At 43.7% G+C, this 27,949-nt stretch overlaps 2 protein-coding genes across 2 annotated transcripts in view; both read left to right on the top strand.

Annotated features, from left to right (window-relative positions):
- The window catches only part of LOC121624470 (PH and SEC7 domain-containing protein 1-like), a 43,569-nt gene extending 30,439 nt beyond the window's left edge, over positions 1–13,130 (top strand). The window contains exons 9-14 of the mRNA XM_041962135.1: positions 2,907–3,100; positions 4,533–4,603; positions 5,421–5,578; positions 7,094–7,238; positions 8,242–8,385; positions 8,480–13,130. Of these exons, the coding sequence (XP_041818069.1) occupies positions 2,907–3,100; positions 4,533–4,603; positions 5,421–5,578; positions 7,094–7,238; positions 8,242–8,385; positions 8,480–8,746 (979 nt within the window). The 3' untranslated portion in view covers positions 8,747–13,130. The remainder of the gene's footprint in view (positions 1–2,906; positions 3,101–4,532; positions 4,604–5,420; positions 5,579–7,093; positions 7,239–8,241; positions 8,386–8,479) is intronic.
- A 1,246-nt stretch (positions 13,131–14,376) lies between these two features.
- Positions 14,377–27,438, top strand: LOC121624528 (inhibitor of nuclear factor kappa-B kinase subunit alpha-like). Its single transcript, XM_041962268.1, has 22 exons — positions 14,377–14,490; positions 14,978–15,095; positions 15,327–15,421; positions 15,687–15,804; positions 16,454–16,523; positions 16,616–16,704; positions 16,790–16,879; positions 17,148–17,272; positions 18,418–18,525; positions 18,725–18,860; positions 19,402–19,596; positions 19,934–20,036; positions 20,274–20,397; positions 22,047–22,198; positions 22,315–22,376; positions 22,489–22,598; positions 22,686–22,735; positions 22,832–22,937; positions 23,081–23,228; positions 23,633–23,769; positions 24,952–25,051; positions 25,599–27,438. Exons 2-22 carry the CDS (start codon positions 14,991–14,993, stop codon positions 25,662–25,664), a joined length of 2,289 nt encoding a protein of 762 aa, XP_041818202.1. The 5' UTR covers positions 14,377–14,490; positions 14,978–14,990; the 3' UTR covers positions 25,665–27,438.
- Positions 27,439–27,949: the final 511 nt, after the last annotated feature.

Below are 27,949 nucleotides of genomic sequence, written 5' to 3'. Positions count from 1 at the left end.
CCTCTCGTGTCCTTTCCTCTTCCTCATCCTCACTCCTCTCCCCACTTTTCCTTAAAATTTCTCTTAATTTCTTTTTTCTTTCCTCTCCTCTCCTTTTCTTTTTACTTTTTCCTTTCCTTTCTTTTCCTCTCCTCTTCTCTTTCCTCCCATCTCACTCATATCATTGTGGATAATGTTCTGCCATCTGAGAAGGATCATCTTTGTCTTTTTTTTTTCTTCTGCTCTCTTTCCCCCCCCTCCCTCCGTCTCTGTCTCCTCACTTCTCTCTATCTCTCTCCTCCATCCATCCCCCCACTCTCCAGCTCCTCTCCACTTTGTATCTGTGTAGAATGGGATTCAGGCAGGCCAGCAGTTACCAGGCAACAGGCTAGATGCTCATTGGCTCCGTCTCTGCCTCCCTTTCTCTCTCTGGCTCCTGCACGGGGTTAACTGCTGTTATGTACTGTTGGTTACTCATAGCGTGGTCTCGGGGGGGTTCGGCATCCAGCCATTATTCTATTTTCGGGCTGAACTTTTGCATGGGTGCCGCCTGGTGAGGTAACAAGTGGAATTGCCATGTTACCTCACCAGGCAGATGCAGAGACACTTGGTGCTGTAGCCTAAAGCATCTATCATCTCCTAATGTGACAAATCCCTTTAAAAGCACTAAAAGAATTCATACAGAGCATTGTAAGGGATTATTTACAGGAGAATGGGATTAGCACCGCTGTAGCTATGTGTAAAGTACGTATTGTCTGACGTTCAAATACAATACAAATACTTATTTTCTGTTTATAATACACTGTAACATATACAGTACTTCTACAGTAATGCTGAAAAAACAGATGAAAGGTAGCGCTGGTGATAAGCAAATAATAAGGATACAGAATTAAAAATAATAAAATAAAAATAAAACAGTAATTAAATGAAACGTTGCAATAGAAAAAGTGGTCAGTCGACAAAATATACGATAAAAACAAAGTTGGATGGTGCAGCAAAAATCTTTCATCTTCGAAACAAAAACATAAATGTACTGTTCCCCTTTGGATGAAGAGTTAGAAAAGACATAAAGAGACTTGTTTCAAACACACACACACATACACACAGTGCACACGAGGGTAGTTAACAAGAAATAAAGCTGCAGTGAAACAGTCAGAACTCAGCAGCTCATCAGACTCCTCATTTACAAAGATGGCTCCTCGAGGCCCGTTTCTAATGAGCGTTGTGCAGCCGGCACACAGACCCCAACTCCACCAGCAACAAAACTGGCTGTAATAAAGAATGGAGTCTGGTAAATTACAGCATATTCTGAGGCATGTCAGAGCTCCAGATTCACACTTTATGTGAGCTGGCTTTGCTGTAAACTTTATTTCATCTTTAGACCAGTTTTTAATTAGAACTGAGGGATTATTCAGATTATTACATTTAAGGTCTTATTTGCTTAGTTTTGTCCTTTATTCCCGTCAGTTATGATGACATCATACTCATCAGAGTAATTAACCAAACATGCACCAGATGATCAGACATGTTGTGACCAAACTTACATATTTTCTTTCCAAAATTGTTGTTTACATCCCTGATTCCAAAGAAGTCTGAACTGAACTGTTGACAAAGTGTTCCACACCTGAGGAACGTTCCAAACAGGTGTTTTTGGAGCGTTCCACATCCTTCCCAGTCTTTAGTTGTTCCTGTCACAACTTGTTTGGAACGTGTTGCTGCATCAGATTCAGAATCAGCAGATATTTACAAAAATCAATGAAGAGTTGTGTTGAGTCAAACATTAAATATACTGACTTTGTGCTGTTTTCAACTGAGAATATGTCAAAAAGGAAATAAAAACAATATGTTTATTCATGTAGCGCTTACCAGAACTGGTTTGGATCAGGTGGCGAGAATGAAAATGAGTAAAAAAGGACAAATCACAGACAAAAATATCTTAATATTATTATTGCTGATGCTGTCAAAGCTCTCCACCGAGTTCTTTGTCAATGAGTTTGAAGCTTTCATGGTGGCTCTGAGAGCTCAAGGCTGCAGCTACAGGAAACACAAGCATTTAGAAAAAATGCAGAAAAGTGAGAAAACCCAACCAAAGAAGTGATGCACACAGCTGGGACACACTTATTAAAGTCATTAATAATTATTATTCATAAGTGTTCCTGGAAAATGAGCTCATTCATATGTTTTAGGCGTGTTTCAGCCTTGTTCATAAAGAACTCATGCCTGTATCCAGTGTCTGCTGCACTGCTGTGCTATAAGGTTTGCTGAGCTCCATTCATGCTATTCAACATGTCCACAAAAGCTTCTCGCTGATTGTCCTGACATGTGGAGCGAGGAGCTTCCTCTCTGCTGCCGGGAGGCTCTGAAGCCTGAGTTTGTGTTGCGAGGAGAAACCTCTGCGAGGCTTCGTGTGAGCATCAAGAGGAGGAAGAGTAACAGTGATGCGTCTGCATTTCTGAGAGGAGGTGGCCCCCCTGGGTAACGATGCCCCTGTTTTTCACCTCAAAGCTGGAGCAGGATAGATGGTGTCACTCTTTTGCTGCGGTGCTCTCTGATCAAGGAGAGTGGACGGCCTCTCAGGAGAACAGCGAGAGGAAAACACACAGTTAAAGCTTTGAAGACGGTTCATTCGCTCAGGTTTCCCCCCGATACATGATGCTTTGTAAATGTCTTGTGCAACAAAAGCTCTGCCGGCAGAGGACGGCGATATTACTCATGTGCCCCGTATGAAAGGAAAGTTTCCCAGCGAGTGTGTGAATCTCTGGCCCTCGTGTCCTGTGCTGCTCCTCGTGTAACAGGCGCAGAGTGAGAGGCAAACGGACAGGATGAATGATGATGTGTTCGTTCGCGTTGCTAATGAGACATGACACATAAGTGTTGATCACCATGGAATCTTGTTTTTTATTTATTTCTGTTTCTTGTCTCCATAGCGACGAGGAAGAGCTGCGGAAGTCGTTTTCGGAGCTCGGGGACAGCCTGTGTGACTCCACCGCCTCCAGGTCCATGAAGCGGGTGGGCAGCAGCGGGAAGCCCCTGTCGGACGGGACGGAGCCCTCTGGATCGCTGCTCTACAAGAACGGATTCCTGGTCCGCAAAGTCCACGCCGACTCGGACGGCAAGAGAAGTACGCCGCCTGTCCTCTCAGTTACACTTTTCCACTTTGTGGCTGTTTTGGACCCTTTGATCATATCACACGTAGGAGATCTGGGGGGGGGGGGGGGGGCTGATCCATCCATCCTTTGCCTGACTGAGGTTCATTTATAGAATCGATGTCCCCGATCACGACGGCTGTGTGTTGATAAATCCAAGGAGCTGTCCGAGGTGCTGAAGTCACTTTTGTAATTGCACCTTTTCCTCTCACTCTCCCCCCTTTTCAAGTTTTGTCTCGCGTCTATAATAAAACTCTAAACTACATGCTATAAATACTTAATTCTACACTATATTGTAGCCTATATAGCTTATAGAGTAGTCTCACCTTCATGATCAAAGCGTCAAGCAGCTACCTGTAGTCGTGGAGACACACTGATACCTGCAGTGTAATTTAGTATCAATAATAGATAACCGAATAAAATGGAACTGTAGAATAAGAAATGTCCGAGTTGAGATATCCTGCAGCAATGTCCAGGAAGGTGCACACGGGTGTGTGTGTGTTGGCTGGTGGTGGTGGTTAAAATTGTTGTGTTTATCGCTTTTTAGCGTCCCCTGGAAACAGTTTCTGTTGTTTCTGTGTCTGCTCTTGTTTCCTCGCTTTGCAGCATTTTGTAAGTGGAGCTACCACCGCTCAGTTTCTGCAGTGTGAAGCATCGAGGCTGTTACAGACAAATCTGGATTGAAGGTGGAAACAGGAAAGCTGCCATTGCTGCAGTGGCATCGCACTTTAAAACACGTGCTGTAGAAAGTGTCAGCGAAGTGCGGTTTAAATAAAGGTTTTAATCTGAAAACCAGTTAAAAGCCAGAACCACACTGGCTGTTCTGTGGTGTTCGCTGCAGCAACAATGAAGCAGCAAAAGGCGAAATCCACCAGCTTCTCTCGCTTTGATTCATCTCCATTTAACCCTCATCTTCGCCTTCTGAGCAGCATGCCGACAGCTGACCGACCGACCGGAGGAAGCTTATCCAAAGCTTGTGTCACCACCAGTTTCACGGCAGTGTTTTCAGTCATCAACTCGAACATCTCTGTGAAAACGTTCCGACTCACGAGAGTCGATGGATTAGTTTATACACAGGAAACAGAAATGTGAGCCAGTTAAACACATATTTATACTTGATAAAGTTTCACCAAATGTTATTACCTGCTTTATAAGTTGTGATATTATTGAAACAGCAGCTTTTTTTGTTCATTTTAAATTGTGTATAATGGATTTTGCTGTTATTCTCTCTTTAAGTGCAAGAATATAGTTTCATATATTTTCCTCACTAAGGTTGGTTTCAGGGCAGCGTGGCCTCAGTAAGATGTATCCTGCCAAAGTCTGCAACTAAAAACAAAACTAAGAGCATGATTTTGTGTCTTTGTCCGTAACTGCAGGTGTAACGTTCACAGTTTTTTCTCCTCACAGCACCAAGAGGGAAGAGAGGCTGGAAAACCTTCTACGCCATCCTAAAAGGGCTAATTCTCTATCTGCAAAAAGTGAGTCACTCACGTTGCATAGAGTATATTTTATTTGTGTGTGTGTGTGTGAGAAGCAGTTTGTAACAGCTTGTACTTGATATTCATTATTCAACCTTTAAAATAACCTGTGACTGCATCTCCATAAACATCCTGTTTTACTTTCATGCCAACAACAAATTTGTAACAGAAGGTGAATGTTTCTCCCGACGGTGGAAATCAAACAGAGTGTTCGTCTGTATCATGTCACCCAAAAAGTTTTACTTTCAATATCGGGGACAGAACAAAAAAGTGATATAATGCAATATGTACATATGAACTGAATCTACAACCCTGACAGTGGTCAGGATTATTTATCAGGGTCCCTTTGAAGCCAAACACTCAAAGAAATTAAGGTTTTGTTTTCGTTACTGAAGCAGATGGAATCATGAAAATTACCCTTCTAAAAATACTATCCCTGTAGAGTTAATTAAGCTCTAACTTGGGAAAACTTTAAAGTTTTTGTACACAGTACTTGCTGTTGAATGTATGTATTTTTTTCATGTTGGCATTTTTGGGTGTCAGGTCACAACATGTGAGGTGTGAACATGAAGGGACGAATCAGAGACGCCCGCCGAGGGTGAAAACAGTTGTTATAGTTCTATATGAGCATCTTACATACATGTGATGGATAAACACGCTGCACAATAATCACCCTCCACAGATTTGTGCTCTTCAGGAGTTTTCAGTGCGCATGCAGCTCTTTGCCCCCTCACCACTGAAATATGTTCTTAATAAGCGTTAAGGCCTCTTTGTGTTCGTCATGTCATTCATTTCTTCATTCTAACTGTCCTTCCAGGGAGAATACCGGCCTGACAAACAGCTCTCTGAGGAGGACCTGAAGAACGCCGTGTCCATCCACCACTCTCTGGCCATGAAGGCTTCCGACTACAGCAAGAGGCCCAACGTGTTCTACCTGCGGACGGCGGACTGGAGGGTGTATCTGTTCCAGGCACCGTGAGTCCTGCTTCATGTTTCACACCGAGGAGGATTATACACTCAGTCGTTAGAGTAATGAAGTTTGTTTGTATAGCACTTATCTTTAGAGGAAACACAGCAATAACATACCATAGTCAGCGTGAAGGACTGCCATGTTTCTTTTTCTGACATATAGTCTCCATCCAAACTACAGCATGTGGCCAAAAGTATGTGGACACCCCTGCCTTTATCCACATTCATGTGCTGGTTTGTGTAGAGCTGTTTTTCAAGGTTCGGGCTCGGCCCCATGCTTCACATGAAGGGGAAAGAAATAATCCTGCAACATGCCATCGGTGTGTTCAAATGCAGTGAAGTTTCTGTAAATCTGTGTTTACATGCAGCACATTAGCAACAGAGTGGTGCTTTTCCTTGCAGTGTCTGCATTAACAAGTAGTCCTGCAGTATGCTGCAGGGGAGAAACATACCTGTGTATTGCACATGGCCAAGAAATCAGCATTCTTTAATTGGGGAAACCAGGTTTCTCTAATCCCCTACCCTGATTTACATGCACCTTGTTGTCACGTAGTTTAAGAAATGAGCTTGCTGGTGGAAGCTGACTGTAACCCACTCACTTAAGTGCATGTTAACACACTTTTAGACAATAGGCAGCTTTGTGGCAACAGTTTGTGTTTGTTCATTTCCTGTTTTATTGTGAAAAGACTCTGTACACAAAGCCAGATCCATAAAGAGACAATTTTCAGTCTGGACTGAAGATGAGCCAGGTTTTATCACCCAACATCAGTGCTGGACCTCACTGAAGCTCTGCAGCCAGGCTGAACATGTGGAGGAAGCAGGAGAAGCTGCTCTAGCAGCAGATTCATGCCCACGATTTGGGATCCAAGGGTGAAATATGGAGTCCAGATACTTCTGGCCATGAACCACAGCTGAGCGTTCACCCTCGGCTAACAACATGTGGTGCCAGCTGTGCACATGTGGTCACGGTGTGGATCGACGCTACACACACATGTTGAACAGGACGTATTGTGAGTGTGAAGAGCGAGGTGGAGGTGTGTGTGTGTGTGTGTGTGTGTTATCAGGAAGTGGCACACGAGTGGCCACATGTTTCAGCCCCCTGGAGGACAGGCTCTGTGCTCCAGTTGCAGCTTGCATTTGTCCCAGATACTGTACCCCTCTCTGCGCCTCTCTCCTCTTTCCGCCTCGCTCCTCTTTGTCTAGCTCTCTTTCTCTCTGTCGGTCTCTCCCTGGAGATTTAAGCGAGGCTGTCTGATTCAATCTGATATTTCTCATGGGCCCCTAATAGGTCTGTTAGTGTAAAACAGGCCCTTTTCTCTCTCGCATTAATTGGCTCCAAAACAATTTCTTTGTCAACAGCAAGGCAGCATTCTCTGATAATTATCCCTTTGATGTTGTAAGCTGGCCATGTGCTGCCGTGGCGAGGAGCTGATCGTGCACTTCCTGTGTGTGTAAATGCTGTTGTGTGTTTGTCTCTGTGTGTGTGTGTGCGCACGTGTGGGCGTGTATTATCCGTCGCAGGAACGCGGAGCAGATGCAGTCTTGGATCACACGGATCAACACGGTGGCCGCCATGTTCTCAGCTCCTCCCTTCCCTGCGGCCATCGGCTCCCAGAAGAAGTTCAGCCGGCCGCTGCTGCCGGGGACGACGTCGAAGCTGCCCGAGGTATCTTAATGTTCGTCCTCCAGGGGGCTGAACCCGGTCTGAGTCAAGGCCAGGATCCTGTGAAATTCATTAGGGCCAGCCGATACAGATCTGTCAAAGCCAAAAGAATGATTCGTTCTTGCAGCCGTTTTCATCTTCAAGACATAATGGTAGAGTAATTAGAATTAAATTTTCATGAATCAGCATTCCACTTAACACAAAAGTAATACATTACGAGTTTGTGCTTGAGGTTGTGATCGCAGGCATTTCATTCCTCACGTCGATTCGCTGTGAAATGAAAGCGGAAGCATATTCATGATGTGTGTTGTTTACAGTCTGCGACGCAGATTTAATGAACAAATGGCCTGATAGCAGTCAAAGCTATGAGAGCGTGTTACTGCCATCATGAGACAGAACGGGCTCGGTTTGTATATCAGGATCGTTTTCTGAGTACAACAAGAATATTAACAGAACTTTGTTGCATAATATTCAGCTTTGTCTGCAGGGGAACCGGTGATACGTTCCTCTCTATCAGTACTGGAGGTATTTGTGGGGTTCAGTGATTCACGAGACGAGAAGGTTCACAGTTCTGTGTAGAAGCATCAGTCGTTTCCAGTGTGAGTGATACAGAAAATCCTCAGTGTGTAAAAAAATACACTACAGAGTTTATCTGATAGTTGGACAAAACAAGTGAATATCTTCTGAATTATTGTCGTTTTAGAACCAAACTCTCTCTTTATGTTGCTGCAGCTCACACAAATCACAACAAGTGCGTCTGTAATTTAAAACAAACTGAGGTGAATAAAGCCAAAGGGACCCAGCAGGCAGGCAGAGACAGAAAGTCAGTGTCTGAGGGGAAGCGGCGGGTGGATGTGTTGGAGAGCTGATTAGCAGCTGATGGAGAACAGGTGCACAGGTGGGTGTGTGAGTCGGCGACGCAGCGGGATGAAACAGGCGAAACATTTAGAGAATTAAAGAGGGCGGGTGTTTGTTGTGATGTCAGTGTCGACGCTGTGCTTTACAGGAGGAGCAGGTCAAATCCCACGAAGCTCGATTCAGAACTCTCTCCACTGAACTGGCCGAGCTGCGCTCCTACCCTCCGGACCGCAAGGTCAAAGGGCGCGAGCTGGAGGAGTACCGCCAGCGAGACGAGTACCTGGAGTTTGAGGTGAGCTGGACTTGAGATTATTATTACAGTCCTGCAGCGCTCTCAGCTGTCCAATCCTAAATGTCCTCTGTGTGTCTCTGACACACCTTTACAGAAAACACGGTACGGGACTTACGTCATGCTGCTGCGAGCTAAGATCCGGAGCGGCGAGGAGGACCTGTCTGTGTTCGAGTCCCAGCTCCTGGAGGACAACGGGCTGCAGAGGGCTCACTCCAGCCCCACGCTGCAGGAGAGCAGCCAGGCCAGCCAGGCCAGCAGCACCAGGGACGGGGGCAACAGCAGCAAAGCCAGCGCCTGCAGCAGCAGCAAGCTTCGACCGGAAGGCCAGAGACACAGCTACCGGCAGGCCGTCAAGAAGTGAGACGGGGCGGGGGCGCCGGGAGCGGCACAGCGTTGCACTGCCAGCGGCAGGCCGTCTCCCTGCATAGGTTTTTATTTGAGATCCAGGAGGGTTTGGAGCTCTGCTTGAAGGGGGAGCAGGAGTGAGGGTCTACCCCACGCCCTCCCCCAAACCACGACGCCCTACCCGGCACCCCGATCTTCTCGTCTACCAGAGGAGGGCTGGGAAACACCAGCCAGGTTGCTGGTGCGGGAGGTGGGAGGATCGGCTGGGAGGTCACAGATCTGCAGAGACGAGGTGTCTTTGAGAAGGAGCGCTGGGGGCAGCAGCTGAACTGAGCAGCCACACGAAGAGGGGGGCTGAACCCTGAACGCAGCACCCGACAGGGACGAACATCCAGCATCCGTTCCCTTTCTCCCCTTTTGTTCTTTCGGGCACCTCTCCGGCCACGTTCTCCCACCTTTTTTCTTGACCTTTCACTCAGTTTTGGGACCAAACACGTTTTAAAACATCTCATTTTAGACGAGCGCTGGTTCGACTTCAGCTGAATTGCTACCTTCTCTCTGTTTTGAAGCGCTGTAATAGTTGTAAAGCGTCACCGGGTCTTACGGAGCCATCACATTCCAGCTCCTTTTTTTTGCCACATCGCCGCGGTGCGTTCACATTCCACGCAGGAGCCGGACATCGCAGCTTTCAGCTCCTGCACGTATTTGTATTGCGGCTGCAGCGCACGACACGATGAGCTGCTGCAGCTCGTCTCTGCTCGACGACGTCAGTGCTCCTGCTGTGCAGCAACATCACTGCGTCTCATCCACAGAGGTCGTTTTTTGCTCTACTTGAACAGGCGATCTTTCCCCCCCCCGGTTGCTTTGGCTTCTGTCCCGTGGTGTGCTTCTGTTCTCTTTCTATTTCTTGGCCGAAAGTTGTTTTCTCCAGTGATCCGCATGCCTGCATCCAGCACAGCTTCTTTTAGGCCTTTTACGACGGTGAGGGCAGCAAAGCTGTTCTCCGGGGTCATTTAGTCCTCTTCCTCATGCCGGTGCCATAGCCAACACGTGTAATCTCTGTCTGTACTTATAGCTTCTCATTTATAAACCCTATTTTAACACTCACCAGGCAGACCCTGAATGTTCTTGTTTTTTCAATATTTTTACAGTATTTTACAGTCGTTTGTTGATGTTGAACCTATTCCACCTGTGTATGTCAAGTGTCTGATGAAATATGATATTGAAAATGTAAAAGGAAATATGTTATCCATACTCTTTGTAAACATCCAGGATATGTTGTATATAAGGCACCATCAGCTTATATTGTAGGAAACATGACAGTATATTTACAATATATTCAACACGCTGTTGTGAAGATGCATTAGGTGCACTCAAAGCTGACATTTTCTTGTCCCAAAAGCACTACGCGGTAATCATGTGTTGTTCTTTTCTTACATGGTGGTAATAATTCAGCACAATATGAGTATTATAGTAAAGCCTATGTACCTATCAGAGATTAGTAAGCGATCAGAGCGCGTTTGTGACAGGATTTCGCCACGTGGGGGTGAAAAAAAGTGATTTTGTGCGAGTATTTCAGGTACCGTGGGAGGTGTTCCAAAGACGGCGCATGGTTCGCTGTGACCTGATAGCATGATTTTAAAGGGATCAGGGTTGATCGCGTTGTCAGACATGCATGAAAAGGTGAGGAATGTAAAAAAAATGGAAGATAATGCGACTATGAAGCTACTAAATAAGGAGAACTGGTTTAAATACTGAACCACATAATGTTTGGGTATGATTTTGGTAGCCATGCACACCTCACAGCATTATTAATGTATAGCCATTTTCTACTCAGGCTTTAAAACGACCCCTTGAGCAGCTGCAGTGCCAGCGTCCGACCAGCAGGGAGAGCTGTCAACATTCAGTCTTTTCAGCCATAATCACACCTGCTGCACCTGCAGTGAATATGCATGTCGCCACCCGCTCGCCTGAGGCCGGGATGGGTGTTGCAGGGCTACATGAGACGACACCTGTTCGCGTTAACCGTGGATGTGAAGTCTGTTTGAGTGTGTGTGTTGACGCGTCTTGCTGTGTGTGAATGTTAGCGTGTGCATGTGACTGCGGTGGCTGTTCAGAGGACTTGGCAGCCGGTTTCACGTCTGAGGCTTCTTCCATCCACCATCGGCTCCCGTGTGATTTAACATGATTTAAGATTGAGGCTGAAGCACATCATACGGTTTGCCTCGGTCACAGCTCTGCTGCAGTTTACAGTCGATTAATCGATTCGACAGAAAGTTCTGAACTCAAGCAAAAACCCCCCACGACCCCCAGTTCAGCTTCTTTATTATGACTTTGTCCTTCTTTTCTTTGTCTCCTCTGAGAGTGAAACTGAATGTTTGGGTTTTGACTGTTACTCCGACAAAAGAAGTGATCCGTTGCTATTTTTCTCTACTCTTTGCTGATGAAACGATTAATCGATAATGAAAATCCCGATTAATCCACAGCTCACTCCACCCCTCTCGTCACTTTCAGCCTGGCGGTTTGATGTTGCTGCCACAGCTGACATCCTGCATCTCAGACCAGTTATGTAACGTCACATCACAGCTCAGTGTTCATGAGCAGTGTTTGACTCTTTATAATGTGGCCACGCCGGACTCCTGCTGCACAACACCCGATTCATTCTTCGACATTCAGTCACATCCCATAAAACATGTATAGATTTAAAAGCACATCTCAGATTTTATCCTGGAATCTGAAAGATGGTTTTATTGAAAACTGAAGCAGCTTCCATTTGTGCTACTTTACGGAAACAACCTTTTGTTGGACATTATCATCACTTCATTTAACGAGTAGCCACAGCCTCACTATCATTTAGCACAAATGTACCAAAAGACTCCCCCCACCAAGTCAAGTTTATCCACTTTTATTAAAATGTAGTCGCGTGTCTCCAAGGTCAGAAATAAATCTTAAATCTGAATGAAGTCGATCAAAAAGGAAATTCATCTGCAACATTAATCTTTGCATTGTTGTTTTGAAGCAGAAATGTGAAATCTCAGCTTCTTCCAGCTTCTCAAATGAGAAGCTTTGCTGCTTTCTTCAACATATACGACCATAAATCAAATGGCCACTTTATTAGGTACACCTGTACCATGTAATGCAATCCAATACAACAGCTCTGCACTGAATTCTACTTTTATGAAGCTCATCATTATCATGTTGAAAGGTAATAATGTATGTTTATTCTTGAGGTCAGTGGATGGTGGTGTTCACTTCTCATTAAACACAGTCCAACAAAACTGCAAACTACAACCTCAGCAACAAACATTATTGGACGTTATTATCTTCGTAAACTGGATTGGACTGCACGATGTTGTACAGGTGTACTGAATGAAGTGGCCACTGAAGGTATCAGACAAAAAGGGGCATTTAAAGGCGCCACCTTCAGCTTCTGGAAGCTGCATTCTTCATTGTTTTTTTACATTTTCGCAGACTAAACAGTGATTTGAGAGAATAATCAGAAGATTAATTGATAATAGAAATAATCACAGGTCGTTCTTGGTGTTTTTGGATACGGCACTGATAGAAGATCCTCCTCTAACTAACTAAATGCAGTAACTTCATCTGAGCACAGGCTCTGTACGCTCCATGTGCACAGCATGGATGGGCGTAGTATGGAAGGAAGGCACTTCTTCAGAACCTCCACCTTGACAAAGTCTCCAAGGTCCCCCTCTCCTCCCCACCTCCTCCCACCATGTGTTGTCACCACTCACTTACATCAAAGAGCAGCTGCAGGATCTCCATGGCACTGGTTAGCATGGAAATGGCTGGTTACCCTGGTGACGGCTCTGTGATGCTCAAGTGAAAGTCACCCCGTGGTACGCAGCAGCGGTAGAATACCTCTGTTAAAGCAGCAGTGCATGCCTGCAGCAGTTTGGGCAAACCGTCCTTTAAACGTGCACTTGTGCTGTTTCCATTCAAAGCCTCATTTCTGAATGTGACATGTAAATAAAGCATGAGATATTATGGCCTGCGTTCATTTATATTATGGTTAGAGTATTAAATGAAGGGTTAATATATAAGGTAGGTCAACATTTTTCTTCCTGTCCTTGAGCTCATGGTCTTTTTTTCTTTTTATTTCTCTCAATGTGAATGAAGGAAATGGCTATATTTAATGCTGTCGTATGCTGTTGTGTTTTAGAGAATTGAGCCAGCTCATACAAATCTTTTTACATGTAGAGGTCTGATCTGATCCATCTCAGTGTTTTTTAGACTGGTGCAGGTAAAGGCAATGTTCATTTTATGCTACACATACAGTGAGCTACATGTGTCACTGCCTTGTTAAAACTCACCAAGGAAATGTTGTTTGTGAGCTTCTCATTTTGGGAAGCAAAGAAGATGAAAATAAAAGTGTTTTGGAAGCTTAACTGTGTCTGAACATCATTGTGTGGATGTACATCGAAGTACATTCACTCAGAAACTTCACTGAAGGACATTTCTGAGCTTCACCACATTTATTTGACAGCCGTTTATTTTGCATGTTCAGATTTGAGAAATAATGAGCATTCTGCAACCTGGTGCCACCGTGACCAGCAGAATGTTTAAAAATTATTATAAAATAGATTAAAAATATTTTAAGTGCAGTTTGACATTTTACATTTGTAGCTGATCAAATTATCAAAAGCTATTAGATGCGCTTTGAAATTTAAATGGTGATGCATTTAGGAAGGCTGGAATGTTCATAGATAAAATGATTTGTCTGTTTGAGTCCTGAAAACTGTGTGTGGTTATAATCTACAATTACATAGAGTGATTTTTATTCAAATACAACAAAGCATGCTAATAATAACCACTATAATTAAATATACAGTCATCGTTGGCCCTCTTTTTCACTTGAAGTTTAAGTAAGAAGAACAAACAGTGGAGGAAAGTAACTAAGTACATTTACTCAGGTATTGTACACATTTGAGGTACTTGTACATAACATAAGTGTTTCATTTTACACTACTTTATACATCTACTCTATTGTACTTTTTTTACTCTACTATATATGTTTGACAGCTTTAGTTGATGTTATTGCTCAGATCTTCTAATTGAGCTACTTTGACTGAAGTCAAAGATCTGAGTACTTCTTCCACCACTGCAAATAAATGGATAAATAACTCAGGGTCTAAAATACTCAGTGGTGGAGGAAGTATCCAGAACCTTTACCTAAGAAAAAGTACTAATACCACACAAAATACATCACTACAAGTAGAAATGCTGCATTCAAAACTTTACTGCAACAAAGGTATTTAAGCATTATCAGGGAAGTTTACTTAAAGCATGAAAAGTAAAAGTAAAATGTTCTTGTCTGTGTTTTTCTATTATATCTGATGTCTGTGCATTAATAGTCCTGCTGCATTACTGTGGATGTTGCATTTTACTGCTGTAAATGTTTCAGTTCTTCTTCTTAATATTATTATTAACTGTCGCCATGTGCAGAAGGATCACAGGATTAGGATCATGTTGTCCGTGCTGCTGTTTGTTGTGTACCGTCGTCGCTGGGCGGTTGTTGAACAGTTGTGTTGTTGAACAGTTTTAGACGTTGTGTTGTTGAACAGTTTTAGACGTTGTGTTGTTGAACGCGCCCTCGTTTCGTTTTCAGAAGATACAGCCGGGGATTCTGGTGACGTCACGCAGGAAAGTACACATTCGCACGGTTCTGCATTGACCAGAAAACAACAAGGCTGCACACATCTCTACCGAGAACAGCTCATGACACTTTCATAGAAACCCGAGGTAAGTGGCAGAAGTCGTTTTACCAGCAGTTCATCACGGAAACATTTACTGAAACGTCACTTAACCGGCGTCGAAGCCCTCATTTCCTAATGCTAGAAAGCTAGCGACTGGCTCCGTCTGTTTCCTGGCATGTATTGGGCAGCTGTTGGTTAGCTTACTGTTGATATAGCGTTAGCCAACCGTTAGCCAGTGTAGCCAACTCGAAGAACAATTTGTTTTGTATGTGTATTTTTCACTCCTGATATCTTTACTAAATTGTGTCATGTGTTGTAAAAGGGAGGCGACGAAACGTCAATTTGACATCGTTATTGTTATAATATCTGACATTAGCCTGATCCAGGATGTAGTCTTGTCCATCCGTTTTATCTTGCTAGGTGGAAATTCAAAGAACGCCACCAGTTAATGCATTGAAAGCGAATAATATATTTATCGCTCCGTTTGTGTTTTGTTGCTGACATGTAAACGTTATTTCTACACTTTGGTCCAGCTTAGTTACAACAATGGAGAAACCTCCGTTCAGGCAGAACCAGAACTGCGGAGACTGGGAGCTGAAAGAGAGGCTGGGCATGGGCGGGTTTGCCCATGTTTACCTCTATCAACATCATGTGAGTTCAGAGCCATATAACCCTGAAACTGGAAACATGGCTAAATAACAAGTTTAATAACTGCCACTACTAAGAAGCTTCCTATTGGCATTAATAATATACTCTATTTATTGTAGTATCGTATGGAGACATATGGGGAGTAGCTCCTCCAAAGCTACACACAAACTGCTATTTTTGGGTCTGCTTTTATGTGCTGATATGAAAACGGATTTTCTCTTGTCTGTTTTGCAGGAAACAAATGAAAAACTAGCTGTGAAAATGTGCCGTCTCGAGCTCACGGCAAGGAATAAGGACAGATGGAGCAGAGAAATCCAGATCATGAAAAAGTTCGACTCATTTTCATACATTTTCTTCTATTCACACTTCTGTTCACATGTATGTAGTGAACTGATTTAAGGCATGACATCGTGATGCTTTGATATCATAATGAAGATACCTATTTACGGTTCATGTAAGTTATGAATTACCTAAAGGGAACTGCAGACATTAATTCTGTTTTGCAGGCATTGTAGCAGTGAATGACTTTGCAGAATCTGTGTGGACACTGTTAAATAGTAATGTAGTAATGACTCCACCTTCTGTCTCTCTCAGGTTAAATCACATCAATGTCGTGACAGCCCGAGATGTCCCGGAGGAAGTGAAGCACATAGCCTTAAACGATCTTCCACTGCTGGCCATGGAGTACTGCTCCAGGGGAGACCTGAGGAAGGTGGGACCCGCGGAAAGGAGGTTTAGAATATATCAACATTAAACCAGTTCATTTTGAAAATGCATCTTTTTTTGCCTATTTGGCTTTCAATTCACAGTAAGTTTTTTAAAACCTGAAAGCAGTCTCCAGAGTGGTTCAATCTGAAACCACCCTCCTGATATTAGAGTAGGTGGTTAAAAGCTCCCGGCTAATCAGGCCAATGACATGAGCCTGGTTGGTTTATTTTTTTAGGCTTTCCACTTGTAAAATAGAGATTTGATCAGCGTCATGGTGCAGCAGTGCATGAATTATTGTTCACTAGGGCTGTCCCCAAATCAGGACTTTCACAGTCAGTGCTTCACATCAAACTTCCAGTCAGAGAGAGTAAAAGTGTGCTTCCTGGTCGTAGTTTAGTTATAAATCCAGCACACCTCGGTGCGTCTCACCTGCTGGGCTGCATTGTTGGCTGTGGTGCACAGTTTCCTAGTTTACTGGCCAAAAAAGGAGAGAGAAGAGGACGTATACTGTGCCTGCTGGCATGAGGCTGGTTTTCCTTTCCAGTGGTAGTAGTGCAGCATATGAACCCTCCACATATCACGTTTGGTCAACGTTCTGTTGTGTAATGTTGATTTACTGCAGATGTGAAGGATTGCATTTGTGTGGGTTACAGATGCTGAGCAAACCTGAAAACTGCTGCGGTCTGAAAGAGAGCGAAGTGCTTTCATTACTCAATGATGTTGGTATGTCCATCGGTTTTCTGTGTGCAGCTTGTCCATTCAGACGTGTCTGTTAGAACCGTATCATTACATTAAAGCGCTGTTTCCTGCTCTAGGATCTGGTATCCAGTATCTGCACGAGAACAAGATCATACACAGAGACCTTAAACCTGAAAACATCGTGCTGCAAGATATCAACGGAAAGGTAAACTGCCGCTTTGTGTTTTTGTGCCGGTTCTGTTTGACTACACGTTGAAGAAACTGTTCAACATTTACATTTTCTTCTACAGCTGGTTCACAAGATCATTGACTTGGGCTATGCTAAAGACCTGGACCAGGGCAGTCTGTGTACCTCCTTCGTTGGCACGCTTCAGTACCTGGTAAGCACTTAAGCAAACAAGGAATTATGTCTTTATCCTCAGATGCGCCGAGCTTTATGTACTCCATGACTTCTAATTATGTGTTGAAATCCTTTAATCTTCTGCCTGCCTTCAATGATGATGTGAAGTGTAGAAATGCTAATTAGCTGTGTTGTGCTATAACTGTAAAGCAGATATAGATTAAAAAATAAAAATATTATCACTTGATGTAAATTGACAAATGTCAAAGTTGTAGATGTTGATTGGATGTGCTGCTCCTTCCCTGCAGGCACCTGAACTGTTCGAGAATAAGCCGTACACTGTCACTGTGGACTACTGGAGCTTTGGCACCATGGTGTTTGAATGCAGTTGTGGTTTCCGTCCATTCCTGCACAACCTTCAACCTGTGCAGTGGTAAGTGGCCCGATAAGCAGAACGTTATGTAAATCTTTATTTTACCAGATAGCTGTTGTGTGTTGGATAAAAGCATATTGGAGACTTCAATTAGATCATGAGTTGAAGAAAAGCTGCTTTGTCAGTCTACAGCAGAGGTTGAGACCTGAGGCAAAGATACTGAGTGAGGTGAAAGGTGCACGCAGGTGTTCTGTTAGTTATTGTGTGTAAGTCTGCTGATTTGAGGTGGGGGTGTGATACATTTAAAGTGCTTTAAAACCTCCCAATAGCTCCCATATCTGCATCAGAACTTTTACTCCTTCTCGGAGTCATAACTCATTCAAACATGAACATGCACAAAGACAGAAAGAAATCATAGAAAGAGACGCTTCTTATACTTCTTCTTAACTTGCCTGAGAATCGTCACATTTTAAAGTTTTCTTCAGTATCAGAGTAATCCAGTAGTAGTTGTCTGTACATCTGTGGCTACAACAGAAACAGCTCAGCGTACTTTTAGTGTTGGTGAAATGTAAACGTCAAGACTAAAAAAATGGTGTTCAGGTAGCCCACAGCTCGCTGACTGACTCCATGGCAACGTTATACTTCTGTTGAGATCCCTCAAAGCCCAAATGTAGTTCCAAAGTTAGACCAAGTCAAGAATAAAATTAGCAGTGACAAAATTCATCAGTATTAATTTTTCATCATTATTCATCGTGTATCATTATTGTGATGGTGGAGGGATGCAGTTGTGTCCATTTAGTCAGCTGATGTGAGGAAAGAGACACAGGCTAATGATGGGGTTTACAAACGCAGATAAAGTACATCGAAATGCAGCACAGTTCAGAAAACACAGAGGACCAGCAGGTGGAGCCAAAACGAAGGAAGTACCAAAAATCAGCATCTTATCACAGCAGCTGTCTGCCATGGAAGCAGCTGTGTTCAGATGGACCTTTATTATTGATGCAGGACATCGTGTTCAGTATTATTGTTGCCTGAGAATAACTGAAAACAGCGTCTGTATTTGAAATACTTAATTTTCTATCAAACTACTCTCTGTTTTTATGTTTTGTATAGAAAATCTTTCCTGTAAGTCCTGTAATGGAATAAATAAAGATTGAATTAAGGTTAAAAATATCCATCATCGTCTCCTCTCCTTTGGTCCACAGGGCCAGCAAAGTGAGGAACAAAGGTTCAAAAGACATCATGGCTGTAGAGGACCTGAACGGAGAAGTCAAGTTCTCCACACACCTCCCCTACCCCAACAACCTGAGCAGGTGAGGAGCCCGTGGCTGCTACCTGCGTGTCACTACAAACACTGTTCATTCAGTTTTTCCTCGTCCATGGAAGGGAAATGAACTCTGCGTCTCATTGGTCATTTAAACAAAAGATAAAATCTGTGTGTTGCCAATGTTTGGACTGTGTCTGGTGCCAGTTTCTTTTCATTGAACACATCTTTGGACTGCTGTGCTGCAGCACGCTGTTGGAGCCGATGGAGGCGCTGCTTCAGCTGATGCTGAAGTGGGATCCTGTCCAGAGAGGAGGCAGAGTCAACACCGACACCAAGAAACCTCTGTGCTTTGAAGTGCTGGAGCAGATACTGAGTATGAAGGTGAGTTCAGGGCAGAGCTCAAAGTTTTATCTGAAGATTCAAACCTTTCATCGCTGTTTTCCAGCCAAGGTCAACCAGCGTTTACACATTTCTCTTCATTTCTGGAGTGATGTCACCTGGGCTTTTCTTCCAGCTTTCTTTTATACCAGTGCCAGTATGATATGAGTCTCTGTATCGACATCCAGACAGTGTTTTTCTACAGACGTTTGTTCTTCTATTTATCAAAAAAAGTTTTTAAATGTTGTGTGAACACAAGCACAAGACTTTGAATTAGTGTAAAGGCTCCAGGCTACATTAGCCGCTACTAGCATAACACATCTGAATCTCCAACTGAACTGAACTATCAGTGGTTGAGTTGCATTGTGGGTAATGTAGGGGCCAGGTTTTGGCAAAAAGAGTGTATGAATTAAAGAAGACAATATCTGTGGTCCTGCTTAGTTTTGATCCTTTTAAACTAACTGTCCATCGTCAAACGGTGGATTAGTGGATGCTGAATCACCTGTACCTGTTCAAACTTACAGCTTTTCTCTTGTCTCTCCAGGTGGTTCACATCCTGAACATGACCACAGCTCAGGTCTACTCCTTCCAGTTGTCTCCTGACGAAAGTCTTCACAGTCTGCAGAAACAAATTGAGGCCAAGACCAAGATTGAAGTGGTGAACCAGGAGCTGCTGCAGGAGACGGGAGTGTCACTGGATCCCAGGAAGCCGGCCGCACAGTGTGTCCTAGATGGAGTGGTGAGTTAAATCTGGGGAGGCGTTAGGGTTAGGGTTAGTTCACCGTTGCTCCTGTCAAGATGAACCTAAAGTAAATCTTCAGCCAGGTTATATTTCACCTGCAAACCTCAGGCACAGATCTAAACCATAATTACTCTGATGATGAAAAAAGATTTCTGCTGAACTTCAGACCTCCATCATGTTTCGTCCTGGTGGTCTTGGGGTTGAAGTTGTCGACCATGTAGACGTCCCCAGTAAAGCGAAGGAGAGAAGTGAAGACTTGACTCACTGATGCTCTTTGGAGCGACAGCGAAGGTGTTTGCAGGCTGTAAGTGAGATCTTCTTCTCTCCTTTGTAGAGGGGGTGGGACACCTACATCGTCTACCTGTTCGATAAGAGCATCACCACGTACTCTGGTCCCTTCAGTGCCAGACAGCTGCCTGATAAAGTCAACACTATCGGTGAGTTAATTTCACATCGTGGCTGCGGATTGTGATCGTACCTTCATGCACACATTAGAATATATTTAGCAGATTTTCTACAGATTTTGTCGGTTGTTGATCTATTCTGTAAGAGATGGTAGATTTTAGAGTGGTGGACACCATCCTTAGTGACAGTTGCTCCAGCAAACTGCAGTATTACCAGTGTTCTCCACTCCATGTAGTGCAGCTGTGATGGGTTTTATTTTAACTTTGCAGTTCAAGAGGCTAAAACACAGCTGCCCCTGGTTGTGTTGAAGAAGGTTTGGGGTGAAGCAGTGAGCTACATCTGCGGCCTGAAGGAGGACTACAGCAGGCTTTTCCAAGGACAGAGGGCTGCTATGTGAGTCACAAACAAAAAATCAGCAGAAATATCTGTTTTAATGTTGCTGACAGAATTTACTGTTACAAACCATGAACAGCATAAAAAAGTTTAAATAATTCACATTTAGTTGCTGTTAAATGCTAGTTCATCTTTTAAAAGGCCTGTGAGGCAATTTGGATTGAAGAAAGACTTAATGTAAGCACGCACCTGATAATGTTCTGTGGCTGAATGTGCCTTTAATGTACAGCTCGCCCTTTTTAAGCAGTCTGAGTCCAAGTGAAGCCTCTAAACTAAGAATAATATAAGATTTGTAATGTGCAGTATCTTAATGTGCGGCGTCTGTGCAACATCTTGAAGTATTCCGTCTCTGCAGTATTTTGGTGCATTGTTCTTTGTGTGTATTCGGGATTAAATGAGACATTTTCTGTCTTGCTCTTGTTTCTCAGGTAAAACTTGACTACAGTCAAAGCACAATGAGAATCTCGTTTATAAATTATTATCAAGGCAGAAGAACAGCATTTCTATTCATCAACATTAGAATGAGTGTAATATAAACTAGCTCGCAGCTTGAACTTCAGTATAGCTGTGAGGAATATGAAATGATCTGTCTGCTGAGAGCAGCCTGTGGAAGTGAGTCTTCATGTGACAAGTCTTCATCGTACAGATTTAAACATACTTTAAATATACTGTTGAATGTGTTCACCAGTAAGCTTTCAGTGTGTCGCATATGAAAGAAAGCAAACTGTAGGCCTACATACGTCCCAAACATATTCCATTATATTTGTTTTGGAATTGTTTGGATAAATATTCTCAGGATTGAACCCGAGTGTGAACGTTCTGCTGTTCGTAGATCTGGGAGTGATAGAGCAGTTAACTGCAGTGTGATTGTACATGTCTGCTGCTGCATCTCTCAAATGCAAAGAGACACATTTCTCCTGAGGGAGACAATAAAGGCTAATCTAATCTAATCTAATCTAATCTAACACGGTGGAGGAGTAATGTGTGAAATTGGCAGGCAGGTCAGTAGAAGAGCTCAGCAGATGCTGTGGCCACAGATTAATTTTAACGTCGAAACAGTTTCTGTGCAGAAAATCACTGAGGCAGAATCTTTGTAAGATTTGTGGAAAAACAACATGCACGGTACATCCGCCCTGTCTGGACAGAAATAAGGTCACAGATAACTCAGTATGCCAGATGAGTAATCTGACTGAGTGAACATCATGTCTCTCATAACACCAAAGTGTCTGTGTGTTAAAACAAATGTTTTCTGTCTTCAGAGCTTGAAACATATTAAAAAGCATTGAATTAAGTTGTGTCAAAAACGGCTGTAGAAGGTTCAAAACTCTCTTCAATCTTTTGGGAGGAATCATTTACTTGACAGTTGTATATTAATTACAGAGGAGGGTTTTTATTTGACAGAATGTAATCCAGCAGGAGATGTTACCTCTGTGGATCATCCTGGACTGAAAGCTTTGCTGTTGTTTTTATGGTCATTCCCCCTCCCGCTGTGGTCCTCACAGCTAACAGCCACTGTGAGCTTGTCGACAGCTGTGAGTCTCCAGCTGCTTCAGGTGCTCCTGCAGAGCTTCACACCTGCAGCTGTAGCGGCGCTGCTTCGTCCTTTCGAACCTCTCTAACTCTTAATTGTCTCCCTCCTCTTCCTCCAGGTTGAGTCTCCTGCGCTACAACACCAACCTGACCAGGTGTAAGAACAGCATGTTCGGCTTCTCTCAGCAGCTGAAGGCCAAGCTGGACTTCTTCAAGAGCAGCATCCAGTACGACCTGGAGAAATACAGCGATCAGATGCACTACGGCATATGTGAGTGTTGACTGGCAGCTGTTTGTTCTGATGCCTTTGCATATGGGAATGATTTACATATTGTATTTATAGCACTGAGCAAGATGTTTGTTTTGATGAGCTGTGTTTGTCCAAAGCGTCTGAAAAGATGCTGAAAGCCTGGCAGGAGAACGAGGAAAGAGCTGCCGCTTTTGCACAGGTAATGCACGTTTTAAAAAATAAAATGTTTGAAAATGTTGAACGCATTTAAATGGCCTGTAATGTTTCTCAGAACAAATCCTGAAGGTGGCATGTTGTGGTTTGTCCTGCAGGTGGCGGAGGTGAGTCATTTGGACGATGAGATCATGGCTCTGCACTCTGAGATCGTTGAGCTTCAGAGGAGCCCGTACGCTCGCCGCCAAGGAGACAAGATGGAGCAGCTGTGAGTGTTCATGGACTCTGACCTGACCTCATATCTACAGTTTATACTCCACAGTTATTTAAATGTGGCCGATGAATTTCATTGCAGAGAAGAAAAAGCGATTGAGCTCTACAAGCAGCTGAAGATGAAATGCAAAAGTAAGAAACATTTTACTGTTCCCGAAGAATCAAAACAGAAATCAGCTGTTAAACTGATGTGTGTGTTCATTCGTTAATCTGATGCTTTTCTCTCAGCACCTGAACCAGATGTGAGCAGTGACAGCTCCGAGATGGTGAAGGCCATCATTCAGACGGTGCAGAACCAAGACAAGGTCCTCAAAGATCTCTACACCCACCTCAGGTGAGAGTCCAGTTCTCCCCAAAGACACTCAGTGTTTTAGTCTTCTCAGTTCACTTCAAACTTTTTGCCTCCATCCTCCACTCATGCTTACAGCTACTAACACCATGTGCTGACATCTGCCCCATCTGTACTCCTCCCAACAGTAAGATCCTGATCAGTAAACAGAAGATCATCGACTTGTTTCCACGAATAGAGAAAACCCTGGAGAGCATCAAGGATGCTGACAACACAGTGATGCAGATGCAGATCAAGAGACAGAGGGAGTTCTGGCATTTACTGAAGATCGCCTGCGTAAGTTTATTTACACAAATCTGCCTCTGAACCAAACACCCAGCTCAGACGTTTCACTGCTTTACTGGACTTCAGCTTTTTCTACCATGGAGTATCATGTAAAACGTGTTTTGAATTTGAAAAGCAATAAGAGTATAAAGAAACAATACTCAAGACCTGTTCGATACCACAACAAACTTTTACAGTTTACTATTGAATGTATCATTAACGTAGATTTCACATACATTAAACAAGTGTTTGAAGCATCAACACCTTTGAAATCATTAGTGTCTTCAGCTCGTTAGTCGGTCTCCAGCTCTGCTGCTTGCTTTCTTTTCACTTGCTGCCTGCAGTCCTGTCGTTGGAGAAAGACGCCATGTTTGTCATTGCTGCACGTACCAGTACGATCTGTGTCTTTCCTGCAGGCTCAGAACTCATCGAGGAACTCGATAGCAGCGAGTCCCGAGTCGTCCAACCTGCTGCAGGTTTCTCAGTGGTCACAGTCAGCACAGCCCGTCAGCTCCCCACACCCCCTAACATCCCTGCCTGGGCCAAACGACAGGTAACCATTCACAACAATCAGAAGTCACATGATTCTGTGCCTGTATTGAAAGTATGCACCCCCTCTTTCATGTTCAGGTGTGTGAAAACAAATCTCTACAAACTGATCTAATATCAGTACAAACAGAGAACAGTAATAACAGGCTTGGCTCTGTGGATACGTCTGTCCATCCAAACACTGCAGTCTCTCTCAAACCTTGAACGCGCAGCAGGTTTCAGGTCCTGCCTCAAAGTCTGGACTGAGAGGTCACATCTCCACTGCAGGACATCTTTTGGCCACTTGGTGGCAGCAGAAACAAGCTGTAAATACACCACTGATATTTTATCACCTTATGTAAGTTAGCAGTAAGCGCAGTTAACAGTTGCCTGTCTGTCTCTTTAGCTGCTAAATGCTATGCTTTGTTCACCAGCTAACTTATCTGTATGTGTGTGCTGAACAGGTGATGTGCAGGGAGTTTTCAGAGCCTTTTCACAATCCAGTCATTGCTGGTTGATGTAAAACACGCCACCACAGACTCCAGATTTAAAAACTGGTAAACTGTGAGCTACAGAGACATTTATGTGGCGTTGACGGCCTGAATCAGCTTTGTGTGAAGTCGTTGGTGAGAGCTTCAGTGTAACTGACGTTCATTCATGTGTTAAAGCTCTATCTTGTGTGTTCTCAGCTTTGTGGCTTCAGGAAAGTGAACCTTTCAGATACAGATGTATTTAACCTAAATGAACTGGAGCAGCTTGATTACACCCAGATGATCTTAATTATACTTTTCATGTGCTGTCAAACAGCAGCTGGCTGCAACAGGCCTGATTTGTGTGGGTTCGATTGTGTTTTCCTGCATTTGTGCTTTAGTTTAGATGAATTTGTAAAGATCTGTGTTGAGTCTGTTCTCTGTTGATCCTCATCACATTCTTTCAATGATTATAGTTTTTTCTGGTAATGAAAAAGCCACAGGGGTGACTACATCATGTGTTCTGAGTATCATTTGACATGTCTTTTAACCCGAACACAGCAGATCTTTGTTACTTGCTGTGCTGTTGTGTATTCAGCTGGAAGCAGGCTTGTGTGAACATACTGCTGTACATGGTTTGTAGGTCTGTGTTTCTTATACTGCTGAGCACGCTGTCTGTATGATGGAGGTGTCGACGGATCAAACACAGCTGACAGTCTCTGTGTGTCTGCCCTCAGTGATGCTGCACCGCGGCTGCTGCAGGAGAACCAGAGGTACCTCAGTCAGCTGACCAGCCTGATGCAGGAGGCCGCTGACGAACAGACCAAAAGCATCGTGGTGAGTTCACTTGTTTTCATTTTTCATTTAGTGGTCCAGGACCTTCAATGCTAACTACAAACAGCCTTCAAATTAGCTCTAAATTATTCAGCTTGACTTGCAACTTCCTGCACAGGAAACGGCCTCAATGCCAGATGTCTGTTTTGAAACAAACACAGTTTTGTTTGTTATTTGCTGCACGTTTCAGCGCTTAATGTGTTAAGATGAGCTGAAATCAAGTGCTCAACTTTCAGCTTCTGGAGGTTTTGACCGCTAGTCGAGCTATAGAGCGTTATTTTTAGGAGTGGATTGGCCTTGTTGTCTGTGCTGTAAACAGAGATGCAGACAGGTGACTCCATTCACTGATGGTTTACACACTAAAGGCCGAGAAGAAGACTACAAACAAGTGCAGTGGATGCAGACGATCCACCTGCATAAATTAGCATGAACTCCACAGTTCGGATGTCCAGACAGAACGAACAGTTTTAAACACGGTGATGTCAAAGAGCTATTTTTAGAAATGCTTTTGTTCAATTGTCTGACCCCCTCGGTTTCCCCCTCTCTCAAGGACCAAGACTGGAGCTGGACCAAGTACGAAACTTTAACCACAAAATTAAAAAAGAGAAACGCGTGAGCGGCGTGGCGTCCTCCGCCCCCCCGCCTGTGCTCCGAGTAACACTACAGACTGTGAGCTGTGAGCGCGGCAGAGCGCCGTCACGCTGTACACTTAAACATGGACTGAGGAAAAAAAAAAAAACACTGTCCACTCCCATCGTCTCACGTGGTGGAAACAATGAAGCTGCGTCACTTCACTCTTTCCTTTCATCATAAATATCCAGAAAAGCTGAAGAGGCTCATCTCTACTGTTATTGCAAAACTGTAGCACCACATTCGGGGGTTGAGGTGGACTCGTCGCGCCGGAGAGCGTCGGACAGAAACACGGGAACCAGTTCAAGCTTGTGACACACGAGGAAAACACAGGAAGTGGTCGGGGGTGGGGTGGGCCGAGGAGGAAATCACAATCGAGCAAACAGCACTTTGATCCTCCCGCGTGTCCTCGGATGAAACGTTCCAGGCCGCCAAAAGTGTCGCAGGATTTACCGTCGCGGCGAGACAGAAGCTGCCGCTCGTAACCGATTTGATATGTTTTACTACGCAGGGCCTGAGCTCTAGATCCTCTGGAGATGTTTTTTTAACTCAGTGTTGTACATCACAGGTCTGTTGTCATGACACGCTGTGTGCGACAGCGTCTGTTCTGTCCGTCTGTCTTTACAATCAGTCGTCTCGATGCTGCGTTCATGTCACGTACAGAGGAAGCGACGAGTCAGCGGCCGAGTTTCTGTCCAAAACGTTTGACCAGAATTGCGAAACGAGGATTTTTAAAAAGCTGTGGAGCTGATTGTGTTTGATGCGTCAATGTGAGGAAGGTTACGGCGTCTTCATCGCTCCACGCAGACGTGTCTTCATCTCTCGCTGTTGTTGAAGTCACATGCCAGTGCACTGTGGCACTTTTTCATTTTTGGATATTTAGATGATTCATTTTGAATTTCCATCGTGCGTCTTTGAAGAGGTGAATGGAAACTTATTGATTTATCACTGATTGATTGAAAGAAAATGAATGGTCCTTTTTTTTTAAGCTTTAACATTCAGAGTGAGGATTTGCCGCTTTTATAAACTTGGACAAAACAAGCAGTTTTTCACCTGAAGCTCCGAGAAACGATTTTCTAATAATTCTGAAACAAAAACAAATCAGTGAATCAAGAAAATGATTTGAATGAAATCAGACGATGAATCGATTGTTAAACAAGAGTCACAGTTTGAACCGTTTCCCATCAACCTTTTTAAAGATAACGTGTTCGTCTCGCCTCATTCAAGGTTATTAAACTCACAGTTAATGGATTTCGTGCTTTGATGTCTGAAGCACAAACATACACAACCTGAAATCAAAGAGAAACTGAAACCAGAAGATTTCGCTTCTGAAACGATCAATCAGTTAAAACATTTGCTGACAATCGATCAGTCAGCGTCTCCTTACAGATGTAAACTCTCTGAACTGTGTCCCACATGACCTGAACGCCACGCACCTCGTTTCCATCAAACATCGCCGCTCAGCCGGCAGCTTCGACCGCAGCGAAACGAGCGCGAGCGATCGGACGCTCGCAGGAACCCGCTGGAGTAAAGTCCTGCAGTTACGCCGTCAGCTTCGGGCCGGACAGAAACGAACCTTCCGAGTGGTATTTATGAAGTTCAATGGAAAAGATGTTTGTTTTGTATTTAAGTCAGTTTGTCGGTTTTCTTTGTTTCCATCTGATGGTTTAAACTCGTTACTGAATGTTTAATTTTTTGGAAATTTCCTTGTATAAAGATCAAATGTTTGCCTGGTAATGAAATAAAATGACTTCTGTTGACGGTTCTGCTTTCACTTCATGTCAGATCTTCACGTGAGACGTAACTGAAGCTGTCACTTTAATGTCGTGGAGAAAAGTAGTATAAAATGAAGGATCAAGTACAAGTACCTCAGATTTTACTCGAGTACATGTACTTTGTGACAGACACAGAAAATCAAACCGGGACCAGAAGCTCGAGTGGATGTTGATGCTCGACTGTTTTTAAGGGCGCGAGCAGCTTGATGACAGTTTCATCCGAGAAAGTTTCATCCAGCGCCGCCATCAGCTCGCCGTTTTAATCCTTCAGATGCGTCAGTTTATCACCAGAATATCTAAATGAGGACAAAACTGTTGGATAAAACTAATGACATTCCCATCAGCCTCTGCTGTACTGTGCTACATGCTAATTAGCAACTGTTAGCATGCTATCAAGATAAAATAAGGCGGTGAACATCAGAGCATTAGCATTGTCACTGTAGCATGTTAGCACGTGTTGTTTCACTACTTAGCTTTTTGTGTTCGTAGCTGTTTG

This window comes from Chelmon rostratus, chromosome 21, assembly GCF_017976325.1.
Source record: "Chelmon rostratus isolate fCheRos1 chromosome 21, fCheRos1.pri, whole genome shotgun sequence".
In the NCBI taxonomy this organism is placed as follows: Eukaryota; Metazoa; Chordata; class Actinopteri; order Chaetodontiformes; family Chaetodontidae; genus Chelmon; species Chelmon rostratus.
This window is presented reverse-complemented; position numbering and strand designations above follow the sequence as displayed.

Bases quoted from the DNA above. Each gene is read 5' to 3' on its own strand.
- LOC121624528 (XM_041962268.1), top strand. From the start codon at position 14,991: ATGGAGAAACCTCCGTTCAGGCAGAACCAGAACTGCGGAGACTGGGAG. The intron at 15,805-16,453 runs GTGGGACCCGCG...TGTGGGTTACAG, and splicing joins CCAGGGGAGACCTGAGGAAG to ATGCTGAGCAAACCTGAAAA. The intron at 16,524-16,615 runs GTATGTCCATCG...TTCCTGCTCTAG, and splicing joins TTCATTACTCAATGATGTTG to GATCTGGTATCCAGTATCTG.